Source organism: Doryrhamphus excisus, chromosome 11 (genome assembly GCF_030265055.1).
Source record: "Doryrhamphus excisus isolate RoL2022-K1 chromosome 11, RoL_Dexc_1.0, whole genome shotgun sequence".
NCBI lineage: Eukaryota > Metazoa > Chordata > Actinopteri > Syngnathiformes > Syngnathidae > Doryrhamphus > Doryrhamphus excisus.
In genome coordinates, this window is record NC_080476.1 from 13,563,735 (window position 1) to 13,582,418 (window position 18,684).

General features: G+C 42.1%; 1 protein-coding gene across 5 annotated transcripts in view; it reads left to right on the top strand.

Annotated features, from left to right (window-relative positions):
• The window catches only part of abr (ABR activator of RhoGEF and GTPase), a 78,013-nt gene extending 60,251 nt beyond the window's left edge, over nucleotides 1-17,762 (top strand). For 4 of the 5 annotated variants that reach the window (XM_058086229.1, XM_058086230.1, XM_058086231.1 and 1 more), the window contains 7 exons: nucleotides 13,247-13,306; nucleotides 13,448-13,557; nucleotides 13,707-13,846; nucleotides 14,112-14,246; nucleotides 14,330-14,435; nucleotides 15,576-15,729; nucleotides 16,452-17,762. In XM_058086229.1, coding sequence (XP_057942212.1) covers nucleotides 13,247-13,306; nucleotides 13,448-13,557; nucleotides 13,707-13,846; nucleotides 14,112-14,246; nucleotides 14,330-14,435; nucleotides 15,576-15,729; nucleotides 16,452-16,541 — 795 coding nt within the window. In that variant the 3' untranslated portion in view covers nucleotides 16,542-17,762. Of the gene's footprint in view, nucleotides 1-6,012; nucleotides 7,222-13,246; nucleotides 13,307-13,447; nucleotides 13,558-13,706; nucleotides 13,847-14,111; nucleotides 14,247-14,329; nucleotides 14,436-15,575; nucleotides 15,730-16,451 lie in introns of those variants that run through there. The other variant, XM_058086233.1, reaches the window with a different exon arrangement.
• The last annotated feature ends 922 nt before the right edge of the window (nucleotides 17,763-18,684 follow it).

The window sequence follows — 18,684 nt, forward strand, 5'->3', positions numbered from 1 at the left end:
TTTTCTGGGTACATGATACCATACAGCATCCATATCAAACTTGCGCGGGCCGCACTAACATTAAACTTTCACATCAAGGCGGGGGCCTCAAACTAGTGCCGCGGGCTGCGTGTTTGAGACCCCTGCTCTAAAATGTCCATCTATCCATACTCTTCTGCTTACCTAAGTCGGTTCACTGGGGCAGCAGCGTTCCTCTCCCCAGCTACTTGGTCCACCTCCTCCCACCTTGGTCTTCCCCTCCCGTTTGAGAGCCATGGTCTCGCCAATGTGTCCTGGGTCTTCTCCCGTCTATGCTTAGTTTCTCCCGGAAACAGTTTTCACCGATTGTACCTGCGATAGTGTCCATTCGGTCACTCTTAAAGGGGAATATTTTTGCCTTTTTTCTGATATGTTGTGGACCAGACCGCATCTGGTTAGTTTTTGGTTCAGGTTGATTCCAATCGACTAAGAAAACAATCGTTAGTTTCGGTCGGACACCAAATTATACTGCATGAATTTCAACTGCAACAAGACCTCATCAGTAGAAGAAACCCGTCTCTAAGCTATCAGCCTGTTTTTTGTGGAAGTTGGTATTATATATTATATATTTCAAAGATAAACATTCATACTGTATTCCGTGAAGTTGATGTCTAACATTGAAATGAACGACAAGTGACTCCTGATGCAAACCACTTTGGTCCTGCTTGTTCTTGTTCTGAAACAGTTTTTCTATAAGCACTTGTTCCGGCCTCTGTTGTGTAATCTGGTCACCTCTTGTGGCCTCCTCCTCATCCTCCTCCTCCTCCTCCTCCTCCTCCTCCTGCTCATGTAATCTTCCAGGTGGCTGTATGCAGTCAGTGGTAGTTTTACTCTCCAGAGTAAATAATTCAAGCAGGTCAGTGGCGTGCCGTCCCGTCAATCTGCCCTCTCTTCATCACTGGAAGTGGGTCACGCTACAGATGGGCTTCTTCCTATCAGTCGTAGATAGAACACGAAGACACAGACACAATGTCTAGGGAGGGAAGCATACCTGACGATTCCTGATCCGTACTGTGGCGTATCGGGAGGATGAAGGTGTAGCAGTATTGGTCGTGTAAACGTGTAAATATATTTTTGGTAGCGAATGAGTTGATAAAAATAGTTATTCATGTCTTCAAACCAGAATTAGTTTATGCAGCACCACCGTTTTTGTAGCCGCACCACACCCTGCCACTAGCAGCATGCTAATGAAAGCTTTTTATTGGCCCCCTCTTCTTCTTCTCATTCGCCTCCACTACCTTTCTTACAAAGTCTTTAATAAGTGATGGAGCGCTTAATCTGCTCAAGATGGCCCCCAAAGACCCAGATGAAAGGGAATCAGAATAATCTGTAGGTTGGCCTAAGGCTGTGATCCCCCCCCAACCGCCTCGGACTCCCTTAGCACCTTGAAGGATGCTCCCTCGGAAGCCCCCCTCACTCACAAACTGGCACATATTCTTGTTAAAGAGGTGGGGAGGGTCATCTCTTCCTGAATGTTTCCATGGAATGTTGGAAGCACGGCCCCACATATCAACCATGCGGTATTTAAAGGCGTCCATTAAGTATCGCAGACATTTTTCAATAGTTTGTCTAACAAAATGAAAGCAGCATCGCCCAGAGTTGGCTCTTTATTGCATTATGTTGTTTACATAATGTATGCACCCAATAAATGTTCAACTGATGTATTCCAATCTAATTAAAACCTGCAAATGTGGTATAATTACCAACTGAAAGTGGAAAAGCTTCCTTTCATCTCCACCATAATAGACGGGGGGAGAGGTTGGTCTGCATTACATTAATAATGTGGTTAATGTGACCACTAATTTGTCTTTGCTGAGGAGGGTGTAATTGAGCCGGTACTGCAGGGGTCTCAAACACGTGGCCCACACTAGTTTGAGGCCCCCGCCTTGTTTAATGTTAGTGCGGCCCGCACAAGTTTGATATGGATGCTGTATGGTATCATGTACCCAGAAAAAATTATTACGTTTGATTCATGTTCATGTTAAAGGTTAAATAACTGTTAATAGTTATCCTCCATATCCGTGTGGAAGTGGTAAGTTTTTGGCTATTTAAGTTTAAAGGGAAATAACTTGAAGGCTACCGTTTAGGTCGCTAGCTCTCTAGTTTGCGAGTTAGCATGTGTCTCAAGACCCTGCAATTGCGCAATATGTCGTAAATAAAAAGAGTATAAATGTGACTATAGTCGTGTTTTGTCATGTCTACAGGGCTCTAATAATGCTTTGTTCATTTTAATCTGAAAAAAATCATTTGTCTACCCACCAACTATATGTGGTTTCTTAAGTTTTTATTATTTGCCGTTTTATTATTATTATTATTATATTTATTTATTACTGATTGATTGATTTTCTTTATTGTTGATTTGTTTATTTATTTTTCATCTTATTTTGTGTAGAAAAATAAAAAGTAAGATATTTGAGAACAGTGGAATGTTTTATCAGAGCTTTTCTTGTAGAAAATTGGAACCAAGGCAAAGTTTTTTAAATTTTTTTGTTTTTAATAAATGCGGTTTTTTTTGGAAAACCTGATGCAACCCACTCTCACCCAGACCCGAGCTCCAGTGGCCCCCAAGTAAATTAAGTTTGAGACCCCTGCGGTACTGGGTCGAGGATTTGGACTATTGAGGAACCGAGAAGAATACGATGCTTGGCAGGGCAGCGTCTCCAAGGTCCCAGATGGACTTGATGGGGGGGGCAAACCGGTTCAAACCCCCTCCCCCCACATGCCTGCTTTCCGAGGACCCGTGCCACACGGCCCATCTATTATTAAGAAGGAAGGCTGGTCCTGATGTCACAGAATTCAGGGCGCTCCAGAAGGAGCCATCTGTTCTTCCATATCTTGGTGATTCTGTATGAAGAAATGCAATGAATGGAATTCCGGTCATAAATAAGTACAGCTGGTGCATCAGGTTCGATTTCTAGACCGTGATGGAAGTCGAGTTGAACTCCAAAGTCACTCACACTGCACACGGAAGACATAAAGGACATATAAGAGCCTTGGTGGAAGACACCCGGTTCGCAGACCGGAAGTCCTGCTAGATCTCCACCAATGGACTCCATCTCGCTTCCAAAGGCCCCTTAAAGAAGGTGTCATCCTCTGTGAGTGATATTAGTTCCTATTTTTGGTTCCCCGGCAGTAAAATGTGTGTAATTAATCCATCTTATCGTATCAGGGCATCACGACTTGCAAGTCGACTTGACTTTATTTACGACTTGACTGATGACTTATTGTATTGGACTAACGTGATCGATGTTATGTTATTCCCAGCATTATTTGCTAAATGCTAATAGTGCTTATGACTTGGAAGGACTGGAATTTCCAAGCCTGTGACTTGACTTGACTTGAGATGAACAACTTCAGACCTGGAGACACTCTATTTCTCCCATTACGGGTGTACAATATATCCTTTATGAAATGATGCTAAAATAGTACTCAACCCATCACGGTCATGTTGAGTCCGACATGTGTGAGGTCACACTGAACCCACAGTGGGGAGCGCTCAGAGTCCCACGCGGCACCAGAAAGCATCACACAGACCACACTTACCAGCAATCCCGTCTTTTATACGCTTATTCCCACAAGATCTCTCTTATCTCTGCATTCAAGCCATCTTCCCTCAGCTTTTATCTTCTATCGTTGTGATGTTCACCATCACCCCCCCACCCCCCCGTATCATCTCTACTCTGCACTTTTATGTGTGAAGGAACACTCGTAAGAACATAAGAGTCAGCTCGACACACCCGTGCCACCACCAAGACCAGTAGCATGAAATAGTCGGGTTCAGACTGATATTATCCTGCAATTAAAAGTCTTGTAGGGAGGAACTGTGGCTTTGGGGGGGGGCAGGCTTTTCTCGTCAGTGCGGCGGTCTGAACCCGAGTGTTGCGGGTCAACATGTCTGACGGTTTTAACGGCGTAAATAAGGCATGAGCGAACACCAGGCCGCGAGGAGCACGAGATGGTATGGGAATGTGTGTTTTCACGCTGTGATGTTGATGTGATGGAGCATGATGGACTCTGGGTGACCCGGTCTCCAGACGACTCAAGGAGTGAAGACTGGGACACGGGGTGACCTTGACAAGTGACCCAAAATGGGGGTCTGCACATTTGGCGCAGGGAAATGCAGTCACGTATCCGAGAATTACGCAGCAAGCGGCTCATTCCGTTTCTTTAAGGTTGCCAATTTCAGAAAGCACATAAATAAGTAAGAGTTTCTAGTTCTACTAGCTTTTGCAGCACTTATTTAAGTCTTAAAGGCTTATTTTGCCTGAATATGTTCACCGTATTGGTCAATATGAGTATAAAGGTGACCATAGGGGTGCTATTTCATGAGGAGAGGGCTCTAATCCTTTATGAAAATATTCCATTTATAAATCCTTCTAATGAACTTGTAATATTATGAGGAAAAATACTTAGTAGAGTAGAGTTTAAATATTATTTTGAGATGTTATTTAAGGAATAATATTATGAGAAACAAAAGGTTTACATTTTTTTTAAATAATTTTTTTTAAATCTGTTTGGGGAAAAAAATAATAATAATAAAAAAATAATATATATATGTATATACACACACACACACTTACATGATGTACTATTTGGATTTTATTCCTATAATATTTTGAGTTTTCCCACAAACAGATAAAAAAAAATTAATAAACAAAAAAAATAAACTTATAAACTTATTTCATATATATATATATATATATATACTTACATGATGTACTATTTAGATTTTAATCCTATAATATTTTGAGTTTCCCCCCCAAACAGATTAAAAAAAACAATTTAGTTCATTTTAAAAAATATATTATTGAAAAAAAAAATATATATATATACGTTTTTTAAATAATATATTCATAATAATAATAATGTAATATATAATAATATAATAATATATCATTTTTAAAAATATATTATTAAAAAATATATATATATCGATATGTTTTTTAAATAATATATTTTTTAAAATGAATGTATTTTTCTTGAAATATATATAACTGGTTAGCATATCTACATGTGCCGTGTTACAGTGTATGGTTATATATATACTGTATACCATGTTTATATACTGTAGTACGGTATAGTAGTAGTATTATAGTATAATACATATAGTGTATAGCCTAGCCAAGTCGTACATAATGATACACATATTGGGTATTTCACTCCTGTTTCTCTACATGTGCCGTGTTACAGTGTATAGTTTGGATATACTGTAGTATGGTATAGTAGTAGTAGTATCATAGTATAGTACATATAGTGTATAGCCTAGCCAAGGCATACATAATGATACACATATTGTGTATTTCATTCCTGTTTCTCTACATGTGCTGTGTTGCAGTGTATGGTTTGGATATACTGTAGTATGGTATAGTAGTAGTATTATAGTATAGTACATATAGTGTATAGCCTAGCCAAGTCCTACATAATGATACACATACCATGTATTTGATTCCTGTTTCTCTTCCAAAAATATCTCATGTCTCCCTGGGGATTTTCTTCCCTCTCATTCCCCCCACCATCCCCAAAAAATGTTTTCCCAGACATTCTTTCCAAAAGTGACGCATGGAGCGTGTGTGTGTGTGTGTGTGTGTGTGTGTCCTGCTTCCAAACCTTGGGGTTAAAAACACAAAGCAACCACACACACGGTCCCGCTCTCTCTGCTCCGATCCCAGTTGTTTATCTTCTGGGGAAGACTGCCGTTGTTTGACGCCGTGGCAACAAGCTGTCCACTGCAGTGTACGACGCCGCGACGCATTGACTTTATTTGCTTTGTCATGTTTGGAGCCCGTGTGGGCCGGCGCCGTTCTTACCTCACGTTTGGGATGCTTTGAAATCGGATAATAAATTAATTTGTCGCACAATAAATGAAAATGACCTGCGCCATTTTGCCAGCCTGAACTAGCTAGTTTCCCTCCTGTCTCACCACCTTCTCTCTGGGCATTGGTATTTGTTCCATAGAACAATGGCATGAATGGAGTGAGCCCTCTTGTCAGTGTCTGTCTCATTGTACTTTTCTAAATGTAATGTTCAAATTTCATTGTGGCGTGCCACCCCCAGTAATGGTGCACGGTGGATGCAGATGGCGTTTGCTTTCTGTCAGAGTCCCTTTCTAAATGAAGATGGCCATTCCCCCTTGACGTGACTGGCAGGATGCGGGCCGGCGTGTGCGGCGTCTTTGGTTATTTGACTTTTCAATCTCATCAGACAGGCGTAGCATGAAAAGGGTTCAATCCCACTCGTGCATTGGCGGTTATTGACTGTCGTAGCGTGGCGAGGACACACCATCCGCCACAAAAGCTTGGAGGGCAGGACAGAGGAAGATGGCGTCGGATGTGTAACTTTTTCTTTAAGAACATTCCCCTACTGGACAAGTCAATCTTATACCTACTTGGTACTTTGGTACTTGGTACTTTGGTTGGAGGGCAGGACAGAGGAAGATGGCGTCGGATGGGTAACTTTTTCTTCCAGAACATTCCCCTACTGGACAAGTCAATGTTCTTTTTGCGTCACGCTGCTGACTTCCTGGTTGTTGTGACCGAGGCTGGGAAAGGTTGAGGCGAGGTCAAATGGCTCCACAACAACACATTACAGCGCTGCATTGCCGTCACCCTCCTCCCTCTCTTTTTTGGAGGTGTGTCCACATACATCTGGAGAAGTGGAGCTCATTCACTCCCCTCCTCTCTCTCTTTCGCTCTCTCTCTCTCTCTCTCTCTCTCTCGCTGTGGTGGTGGTAGTCCAACTGCACACAGCGAGGAGATGTCAGCGGCAGACTGTGGCTCAAGCTTCTCCGTGGAATCGTAAGAATATTAGTAACCATGGCGACATCTTGTCTTTCTGACCTTTCCCTTTTTAACACGTTTGAAGAGAAATCTAACTGAATCTACCGGATAGTTTTTTTTTTTTTTTTTGCATCTTCAAGTGATCTTCAAGTGAGGTTACGAGGGCGTCGTACCCTCCACCTCTTGGCAGTCCCACCTCCTCCACCTGAATCTGGTAGAAGAGGGAATCTGAGGCTCCGGGATGACGGAGGTCCTGGTGTCGGATGTAAACTTGAACTCGGTATGCGAGCATCTGGAGCAGCAATGCTGCCTGGAGCAGAATCAGCACAACCTGTCCGGCCAGCCGCAGACCCCCGTGCTGAAGAGGCACACCAACACGGGGGCCAAGCTGTGGGGTCGCGTCCGGAGCAAGCTGCTCAGACAAAAGGTTTCTGGGCGCCGCACACACACACACACTGTCTCCTTTCTTTACTACGTGTACCTCCTATTCATCACTTTGTCACCTCCATCTGTCTGCCCCGGTGGAGTGGGGACCCTCCTCATGGTGTCGGCCATTCAGCACAGAATGGACTATTGTTATGTCATATGGTTTTTCATCTGCTGCCATTTCTTGGCACTTGTTGCTTCCTGATTTCAACCATAAACGATATTCATACGTCTGGTAGAATACATACGTACAATTAAGCCAATTTATTCCTGCCGGAGATTAGCGCCCCCTTGGGTTCAGTTTGAGGACTGCCATCCCTTCATCTCAGCTCATCCGATGCTCCTTTGGCGTTTCGTTAAGTATCACACGGGAACCTTTATCATACGATTAATATCTTTATATACAGTACAGTTGTCCCAGTTCATACTAATATCAGAGTGATTTTTGCATCTTTTCATTTTTCACGATGTGGCCCTCTGTGAAAAAGTTAGGGCACCCCTGCTGTCATTGGTGTTGCATATTAGACGTTAGTCTCATTTTTCACTCTTTGGATCTCAAATGCATCCATTGGCATCACAGCAGAACCACAGTGGCATGTGAGGAAGGAACTTTGGTACTTGGTTATTTGGTACTTTGGTTATTTGGTACTTTGGTTATTTGGTACTTTGGTACTTAAAACTTTGGGACTTGGAACTTTGGTACTTGGTTATTTGGTACTTGTTACTTGGTTCTTTTGACAGGAGTGGCATGTGAGGAAGGATCACGGTACTTTGGTACTTGGAACTTTGGTACTTGGAACTTTGGTACTTTGGTTATTTGGTACTTTGGTACTTAAAACTTTGGGACTTGGAACTTTGGTACTTGGTTATTTGGTACTTGGTACTTTTGACAGGAGTGGCATGTGAGGAAGGATCATGGTACTTTGGTACTTGGTTATTTGGTACTTGGTCCTTTGGTACATTGGTACATTGGTACTTGGTTATTTGGTACTTTGGTAGATTGGTACTTGGTACTTGGTACTTTGATACTTGGTTACTTGGGTACTTGGGTACTTGGGTACTTGGGTACTTGGGAACTTGGGTACTTTGGTATTAGGTACTTGGTAATAGGTACTTGGTACCTCGGTACTTGGTACCTCGGTACTTGGTACCTAGGTACCTAGGTACCTAGGTACCTAGGTACTTGGGTACTTGGATACTTTGGTACTTGGTACCTAGGTACTTGGGTACTTGGTACTTTGGTTTGGTGGTGAAAGCGGCCTTCTGACCCTGACCTGGTACTTGATACTTAGGTACATGGTACTTTGGTTTGGTGGTGAAAGCGGCTTTCTGACCCTGACCTGGTACTTGATACTTTGGTACATGGTACTTTGGTTTGGTGGTGAAAGCGGCCTCCTGACCCTGACCTGGTACGTGGTACGTGGTACTTTGGTTTGGTGGTGAAAGCGGTCTCCTGACCCTGACCTGGTACTTGGTACTTTGGTACGTGGTACTTTGGTTTGGTGGTGAAATTTCCCCACTGAGGGACAAATAAAGGCATATCTTAATCTTAAAGCGGCCTCCTGACCCTGACCCACAGGTATTGCATTGATTCTTCCATCCACCAGACCCCCCCTCCCTTCATCTAAATGTTAGCAGACGGCATTAGCCAGGTTGCATTTGTTTATTTCATGGCAGTCCAAGTGCGCCTGCGACCACTCCCCCACCGTGCACACAGTGCACTGAACTCCCATTCATGCCCTGGCTGGTGTTCAAAGAGGCTTCTGAAAGCCACTTTCTATGAGGAGACTCAGCTCGACTCCCTTTTGATCCTATCGCCAACAATTCTTCCTTTCTTTCCGCCCCCCCCCAAGCCCCCCCTCCCACGGTTCTGCCTTGGCTTGATGGTGATTGCCGTGTGTCAGGGAATCACGTACCTCCTCTGGCCTTTTTGGGGATGAATCCTAGGTATTACGCATGAAAGTTCTTCATTTAGGGAAAAGAGTCAATATGTATATTTATCCTACATAATCATCCATGTAAGAGCGATGATTTATTGATTAATATATTCTGCGTGTTCTTTGCCTGATGACCTGTTTGCCGGATTTGTTTTTGTTTTCTTTGCGCTGTTTCAGCCAGCTTAGCGTCGCAGAACAATGGGACGGTTGTTGCAGCTTACCCGGCGGGAAAGGCAACTGGATTCCACCATTATCATCTGCAGTCATCCCACTTCCTGTCCCAAATACCTTTGAGTACTTTGATTAGTGCTGATGAGATATGCTGGCTTCCGATGCCTACCAGCATCCTAATGGACTCGTAGTATGTTCCGTAGATCGCATATGGAGCATGATACTCCCGTGATCCCGGGAACATGTACTGCATGTACAGTATCTAGGAATACTAGGAATATATAATAAGATGGATAAATCAACTGAATGCGGTGTACGCCCCCCTCAGTCACTTTGTCAAGTCCACCAAGAAAAGCCCCCTCGGGATGACCTAATAGCTTCCAAATGGTGTGTGGCGTTATGCTCCAACAGTCGGGTCACACAATGTTCTTGGCAGGGTTGAAGCGAGAAGAAGCAGCCAAGGCAGGCTGGAAGACGCATCAGGAGAAGAAACTGCAGTCCTGATGTTAGTAATAATAATAATAATATTGCTACTGTGCTAGAATAAATCACATATTTTGTGGTTTTTGCTGCAAGTAGCAGATCTAATCTGGGTTTGCATCTTCATCATGTTGATGCAGTAACATCAGAACGTTGGAATATGCGTGTACTGTATTCGTCCACCAATGTTGTTCATAAATATACTGTATTAAAAATATGTCTCATGGTTGACTACATCCCATTATTAATCAAAATATGAAATACATTTCTAACTAAATGTTAAAAATAGGTCAATGTACGGAATACCAATATAAGGCATTCAGAAGATGCATTCAAAGATGTGATGATATGTAGTATTCTACACTGGTCAGTAGGTGTCAGTCATGTTACTGTAATATTTGGTGGGACACACAAGCACCAGACTTGATTGCCGGAAGGTTTGGATGAGATGAGAGTTGCAAGGCTAGTCTTGACAGGCTAAGAGTCTTGACAGGCTAAAGCTCAACTCCGACACCCCCCCCCCCCCCCTCCCCGACGTCAACATAACAGTTTTATTTATGTCTTAAATGACTCATTTTCTCTTATTGTGTTGGGAAACACGAGCTTAAAGGTGACTATAGGGGTGCTATTTCATGTCTAGTGATCTGTAATGGCGTCCCTGCTCTCCAGGTATGCATTTTGTTACGTGCAGAGTTACGTAGTGTGCTTGAACGCATCATCACTGGGGCTCTACAGAGTTTGATGGTTATGTTGTACACAAAGAACATTTCTTTGATACTCGGTGCTAAATTAGAGCCGGTCTTTGACAAATGAGTGCTTCCTGTTCGACGTGGCAGGTTGTCAGTTACCAGAAAAAGGATTTGAAAAACCCATTGATGTCGGGTAATATCCCGTGCGCTGGTGTGGGTGGATACTTGGTGTGCATTTAAGTGTGGTATTTGTGTCACGGGGCCAATCCAGTAGACTCACATTTGCAGGAAGGTGGTGTTGCGTAAGTTGTGGTACGCTCCGTGTTTGTATGTTGTTGTCGTGCAACCGTGTTTGCTGAGATACCGGTCCACGAATCGTAAGCCTTGGTCGCCTCAAAGCCGTCACTGATTGGCTGAGACGGCAACATGGTAAAGCAAGTTGAAAGAGGTCACATGGTGTGACATCAGCTGGGGGGGGGTGAAGCATACTGAAGCATACTATGTATACATGCTGATGTGGTTCATGGCTCTAAAAATAGCTCTGTTGCTATTTTTCCAACATTTACAAAAATGTATAGAAAATAATAATAATAATAATGGATTCAATTTATAATGCACTTTCCATTCTTCAGAATCACAAAGTGCTTCACAGGAAAAATGAATGAAAAAAGAAAACACAAGTATTAAAAACTTGAGAGCAAGATACAACTAGAAAAAAATAGAAATATATATAATATATACCATATTTAAAATGTATATTAAAAAATGTGTATATAAAAATGCAGTTTGAGCGAGTCTCACATGTCATTGTGGAAAAAACACAACCGAACAATGAATATTGTTATTGTTATAATATAATATATATATTTTCAATATTCAATCAATATTTTCCAAAGACTGGGTACCTTGGTACCTTGAGTAGCGGCCATTTTGACTGATTTTTCAAGGCATACAGGATATTGTGCGCTATGGTTATATTCAAACCAAAGATGGAGTTAAAAGATACGAATTAAATATAAAAAGAGAAATGTTTTAGTGTTGATTAAAAATAAATAAATAAATGGTCTAAGAAGCGTTTTTTTGCCATGGGGGGATTTTTGTAACATGACCGCCACAAACAGCAGGGATGTCCCACAGCGGTTTTTGTGTTCTTTACTCAGAGCTGTCCTCTCGTCAATCACGTATTCTCATATTCTACTTCTCAGGCCACAAAGAGCTGATTGTCAGTGAAATAATGGCATCCTTATGTGAAGCCCATCTATTTAAGGGAAGCATAAGCTGTATGGGTAATTATGTCACGTATGTAGCATGTACATTCTCATGTGCTAGTAATAAGCATAATCCATTTGGGGCATTTTTGGAGATATGATGAAATACAAACATATTTACACCTACTTTCTTCATGATGTTGTTTTTGCCTGCTGTTGAAGAACCAGGGTGTCAAGGTCATAACCAAGGTCATATCATCCAATGTATTGTCATTAGGCGGGCCGTGGGTGGAATAAATGAGAGCAGACTGTTTTGGAAATCCACCTGGAATAGGTGCAGATTCCTGAAGATCTAGAAAGCTTTGTGTGCGGGTTGTGGTGTGTAGCTGCTCTATAGGAGTCCACAAGTTAATACAAAGGGGGTGTTGGGCTTTGGGGTCACAGAGTGTCAGTAAAAGTCCCATACAACCCCATCTTAAAGGGGCTTTAATGCTAACAGGAAAGGGGTAACGGGTCACATGACACCAGGACTGGGAACAATGTCCCAGTCGCTACAGTTAAACGTACGTTAAAGTAACAGTCATCCCTCAGCACGCTTTGAATTTCGCAGTTTCACTATGTCACAGGTTCTCAAAAGATAATAAGTACAAATCATTGCTGTTTTGGGGTCAAATATGGCCATTATTAGTCCAAAAATATTTTAAAAATGAACTAAAATACAAATCGAAGGCATTGAGGAGTCTAGGGATTTTTTTGCCGATACTGATACCGATATCAGCCGATACCGACATGTGTACCATGACATATCCCCTAAGGCGGAATGAACACATCGTGTTTCATACAGCATTTTTTTTCATATCGGTTTCCATGATGGGAAAAAAATGTATACTGATAGCCAGCCATTATCAGTATATGTAGTATTCTATACTGGTCACTAGGTGTCATGAGACAATAGCCACTGTAGGAAGTACTGTATTGTACAAAACAGGAAGTAATAAAAAAAAAAAACCTCCAACATATTAGCTTATATTATGTCTTCTTTTCTCTTACTATGTCTACTAGATTGGTTAGTACAAGAGTAAAGATGACTATAGGGGTGTTATTTCCCATATAGAGGGCTCTAATAATGTTAAAAAGCACATTTAGAAGGTCATAAACAGTTTTTATATGCCCTAGCTATGAAAATATTCCATTTAGAAATGAAATATAAAATATCCTATTGTATGGAAATTCACTTATCACGGTCGGGTCTGGAACCAGTGAACCGTGATAAACGAGGGACTTTTGTAGCGTTTTAGACATGAATGAATACCGACTACTGTGAAAGAGGTTGTTGCAGGTTTGCGTTCAAAACAAGTCGTCTTTCTTGGAACTGGACTCACGTGGATCTAGTTTTTTGATGAAACCTTGAAACCTGATCCCAAACACACACACGGAGCTTGCAGATAATGAGACGTTTCTATCTGATGATGCGTTGGAGTAACGTGTTTATCTGACCACTGGCGCGATTCTTATCCTGGTGTCTCTGTTGTGTCTTTCAGCTGGATCCTCAGACGGTGCAGTCCAAGAACTGGCACATGGACGTCATTGAGATGAACGGGGTAAGAAAACACAGGTCGTGACATTTGACGGATTTAACTTCAACTTTGTTGACAATCAGAAAAGCTGAAATATTAGATGATGTCCCACTGGAGCCCAGAAGGGGGCGCTGCTTGGTGACGCTGCTGGTTTTTTGTCTTCAGATTAAGGTGGAATTCTCCATGAAGTTTACAAGTCGGGACCTGAGTCTGAAGAGGACGCCATCCAAAAAACAGAGCGGCGTATTTGGAGTCAAAATCAACGTGGTGACAAAGTAAGTCTCTTTCTTCAAAATAAAATACCCCCACCAGGGGTGCCCCCCATATGAGTATAGTTTATGAGTATACCCAAACCTACATCATGTGATCATTGGACTGCGCCCCCTGGTGGTAGAAGGTGTAACGAACTGGAAATGTTTTACAGGCGGGAGCGCTCCAAGGTGCCTTACATCGTCCGCCAGTGCATTGAGGAAGTGGAGAAGAGGGGCATCGACGAGGTGGGAATCTACAGGATCTCGGGGGTGGCCACTGACATCCAGGCCCTGAAAACGGCGTTCGATACCAGTAAGGAAGTCACTTTCTCAAAATAAACGGCAAAGTCAATTGTCATTCCACACATCATTCCACCGTGACGCTCCACCGCTCATGCCTATTGTTCCGGCATGACATTACTGACACCTAGTGACCGCTGTAGATTACTACAAGTCTACTTTGAATGCGTCCTCTGAATGCCTTACAGTCGTATTTCACTCTATTTAGCTTGTCTGCTCGAGTCGTGTATGAAAAGACATATCCTTCCTCTTTCTAACTGGGATCGGTTGGCCCGCAGATACCAAAGACATCCTGGTGATGTTGAGCGACATGGACATCAACGCCATCGCCGGGACGCTGAAGCTGTACTTCAGGGAGCTGCCGGAGCCTCTGCTCACCGACCGTCTGTACCCGGCCTTCATGGAGGGAATAGGTGAGGCCGACATTCCCACCCGTGCAGGAAGCGTCGACAGGTCACAACCGGAAGTGACCTCGTCTTTGACTTCCTCTTCACAGCACTGTCGGACCCCGCGGCCAAGGAGAACTGCATGATGCACCTCCTGCGGTCCTTGCCGGACCCGAACCTCATGACCTTCCTCACTCTGCTGGAGCACCTGAAACGGTACGTTGACTCCAGCTTTATAGGTCTACGTTTTGACTAGTTGGACTCCATTATTAGCTCAGACAGCACCGTGGGCGGATGTGTGGATTTCTCTTCATATTTCTCTGAATACCGTATTTTGTGGACTATAAGTCGCAAGGCCAAAAATGCATAATTATGTGGAAAAAACATACATAAGTTGCATTTTTTGCAGGTAATTTATTTTATAAACTACTTGACCAAAACAGACATTACGTCCTCTTGGAAGGCAAGTATGAATAAGCATGAATAAATGAATAGAGGCTGAATAGGAGGATATATTAACATATAATAGGATATACATATATATTATGGCATATTATATAATATATATAATTAGATATTATATTATATATATTTTATTATTATATGATTTTATTTAAATTTATTTATTTAATTTTATTATATATTATATATATTAATATTATTATTATATAATTTTGTTATTTATTTAATTAATTAATTGTATTATTATTAATATTTTTATTATATAATATAATATATATATTATTATAATATATATTATCCTATTCTATAGCATATCCTAATATAACATATAATAGGATATGCTAACATAATGCTTATTCAGCGACACAAAAAATAAACATGAACAGAAAAGGTGTCCAGTGTTTATGTAACATAAACACTTTTTTTCATTTATAAGTCGCTCTGGAGTATAAGTCGCAGGAACAGCCAACCTAGGAAAAAAAGTGCGACTTATAGTCCGGAAAATACGGTACTTCATTCTTGTAAAATAAGGCCTGATTTTTCCATTTTTTATACTTTAGTATTTCTTTTTAGTCTTCTTGTTATGCTTTTAGAATGTGCCACAAAAAAAACACCCGCATGTTGCACTTTGGAGACCCCTGGTGTAAAGTAAAGGAATGACCAAAAAACACCAGTCATGAAGACGCCGTGCCATCATGCCATTTCACGGTCATTTGCTGCCATCTAGTGACTGCATGATGGTACTACATTGAGTTTTGTCAGGCAGTAACGCCATATACTGTACCATACAGGTTTCCCTTACTTAAAATACATATTGCAGTATTTATAAAGGACAATGTTTGTGTTCCCATGTGCCCGTTTTGGTGAGCTTTGGTCTGGTTTGACTCCCGACAGGGTGGCGGAGAAGGAGCCCCTCAACAAGATGTCCCTCCATAACCTGGCCACAGTGTTTGGCCCCACTTTGCTCAGACCGTCTGAGTCGGAGAGCGCCAAGGGACAGCACATCACGTCCGCCTCTGACATCTGGTCACACGACGTCATGGCTCAGGTACCGTTTTGGGGTCAACATCCACCGGGTTTGCCGTACCTCTCAGTGGGAGTGGAGACGCAGCCTGCTACCATGCGGTGATTCCGTTTCCTCACCGACCACAGGACTTGGTAGCGCCCATCTGGTGCATTTAATAAAAGCCCCGTCAGTGAGATTTTTTTTTAGCGGCGTCCATGCAACTGGCCATCAAGTCGTCTCCTGGGGCAGGCGTTTCCTGTTCCCAACCGTCTTATTATGGGAGAAAGGAAAGTAACGCCAGAGTAAATAACCATAAATAGTACCGTGTGCACTCAGAGGGACCTGGTGTGTTTTTAAGTGTTTATCTTGGATATCATTTTAAGTCAGAATGTGTTTTCGTAGAAGCGCATAAAACATCAAAGCAGACTACGGAGGTCAGATTTATGACGCTTTACTGTGAAAGTGTTTAGGGAAGCACACGGCCGTTCCAAGAGTAACAAAAAGACATTGATTTTTATAGTATTACACAACTGAAAACGATGATTCATCTTGCAGTATTTGGAAATAACTATCATTTATTATTTTTTTGAACAGCTTAGTATTTTAGTCGACTAAAACCAAATTATTTAGATGACTAAAATGCTACAAACAAACCACCAATGAATGCAACAGTTATTTATTATCCGTAATAAATGTTATTTTTTGTGGATTATGGTGTTTAAAAAGTGGTGGTAACAGACCTGCGTGTGTGTGTGTGTGTTCAGGTCCAGGTGCTGCTCTACTACCTGCAGCATCCTCCCATCTCCTTTGCCGAACTCAAACGCAACACGCTCTACTTCTCCACTGACGTTTAAGCCCCTCCCACCTCCCTCATGGGCGACCAGAGAGTGAGAGATGAGCACAGATCCTCCTACCTCGCCTCTTCTGCAAGCGGGCAGCTCCTCTGGACTGTACAGCCCAGCCACCCCACACCCACCCACCCACCACCGCCACCCCGTACCCTTCCTAGCGACACCGTGCATAGGAAGGTGGCGGAAAAACACGTTTGTGGTCTTAAAGGCACTGATCAATTTCAGCGAGGGAGGGAGAGGGGATTTTTAGAGGCCGCAGCCCGGCGCCGTGGCTCAGGAGCAAGCCTGGGGGTGTGGCGTCATCTGGAGACGCTGGTTTGATGGAAACCAGCCGACACCGAACCTCCAGCTCCATGCTGTGTCCCCGAGAGGCATTCCATCAGCTGCATTTATGTTTAGGGAAAAAATTATTTCCTTTTTCTGGAGGCGTGAAAAGACTGAATGGCTGGCATAGTCGCTTTTTTTTCTTCTTCTCTTTTTTTTTTTTTTTTTTTTTTTTACCAAGCGTTGTTCCCTCCCCACTGATTATTGGCAAAATTATCCTAATTTATTTAAAATTTATATATATATATATATGTGTGTGTGTGTGTGTATGCTTGTACAGTTCTGTGCGACTAGAGAAATGTTCTAAGGAGTCTCGTTTTCTGAAGTTTATTCAGGTAGTGATGTTATTTTTTTCGTATTATTTTCCTCACTTCACTGACCGTCGTCTTGGCTGGTTAACAGTACTGAAAGCATCACGGCGGAATCTGCCACTTTGTTAGCAATCACTTTGTAGAGGGAAAGGATGCTGTGTGACGCAATAGGGCATCAAACACGATGGCTTTTTTTTTTCTTATTGTTGCATTGCAAGCCTGCTCCGAGTGTCCCACTGCACCGATATAATCTATAGGAGGATGTGTTTAGTTGCCATCGTTGCATGTTCAGCTTGTTATTCCAACCAGGCCAAGTGACACACAGGTAGGTTGTGTGTGAGTGTGAGTGTGTGAGTGTGTGTGTGCGTGTGTGTAACTCTGCTCTGTACAAAGCCAACCTCTTTGCTATCACATCTGCAACATGTTGAAAAATGCTCAGTGAGTACTATTTGGTATTTTTATTAATAAGAATAAAATAAAAATAAAAATTGTTGTTCTACTTTCTTTGACAAGGATTTCAGTATACTGTAATTTTGAGGCTAAATGTTATTGTTCTCATTTTTTTAGTGAAATAAAAGACAAGAACTCACTCTCTTTGTGGTTGTGATGAAACATAATTTATATCCCATGAAGCAATGAGTTCCTAACACATTTTCTACCAAAAATGGCGATGTTTCTCCAAAAGACACCTTACATAACATTTCAAGATTATTACAATAACAAAATTTGACATATTTCATTTGCAACCAAAATTTCCTACACTGTCCTACCTCTCAAATAAACAGTTTTGGTCTCCTGCAACCTCTGAAAATCGTGTTATGGTATATTAAAAGGACTCGTCAAGCACTAGGACCATGGGGAAAACGACTGCTCAAGCTGATATACTGCTCACGAGCTCATCGATTGGCTCGGCTGTGCCATGCTAATTTATGATTGGCCGTCGCCGCTGTCACTCCAGCGACTGCAAATGTTTGCCACTGTGAAGGCTGATAATACAGCGCCGCCTCCTGGCAGCTTCTTGATTCATTCTTTCATTCATGAAACGCACACATAAAATCTTCATTCATTTTTATCTCTTCTCTAAGAGTGTCGAGAGTCTGACGTGCAGTTCACCACCTTAAACGCTAGAGGTCATGTTTTCCCGAGAATGAGCAACCACAACTCCCTTTACTGCAAATATTTCCTGAGCGCGTGCCCATTGAAGACCATAATGTGCCTGCTCCAAAAACACCACTGGCTCAACCCCCCAGCCTCATAAATATATTTTTTTACAACATTCGAACATAGGTTGAAATTGCGTGTCAGAATTATTTCATATTTTTATTTAAAATTAACTGTGTTGTATCTTCAATTAATCTTGCATTCCCGTGGACACTAAAACGATTCGTGTCACTACTTTCAATAAATGTAATAATTTCATTTATTTATTCGCTTTTGTGCGTGTCACTTTATTAATAAAAAAACTACATTGCCGAGCTCGTGCCAAACGCTGCCCTCTTGTGACCACATTT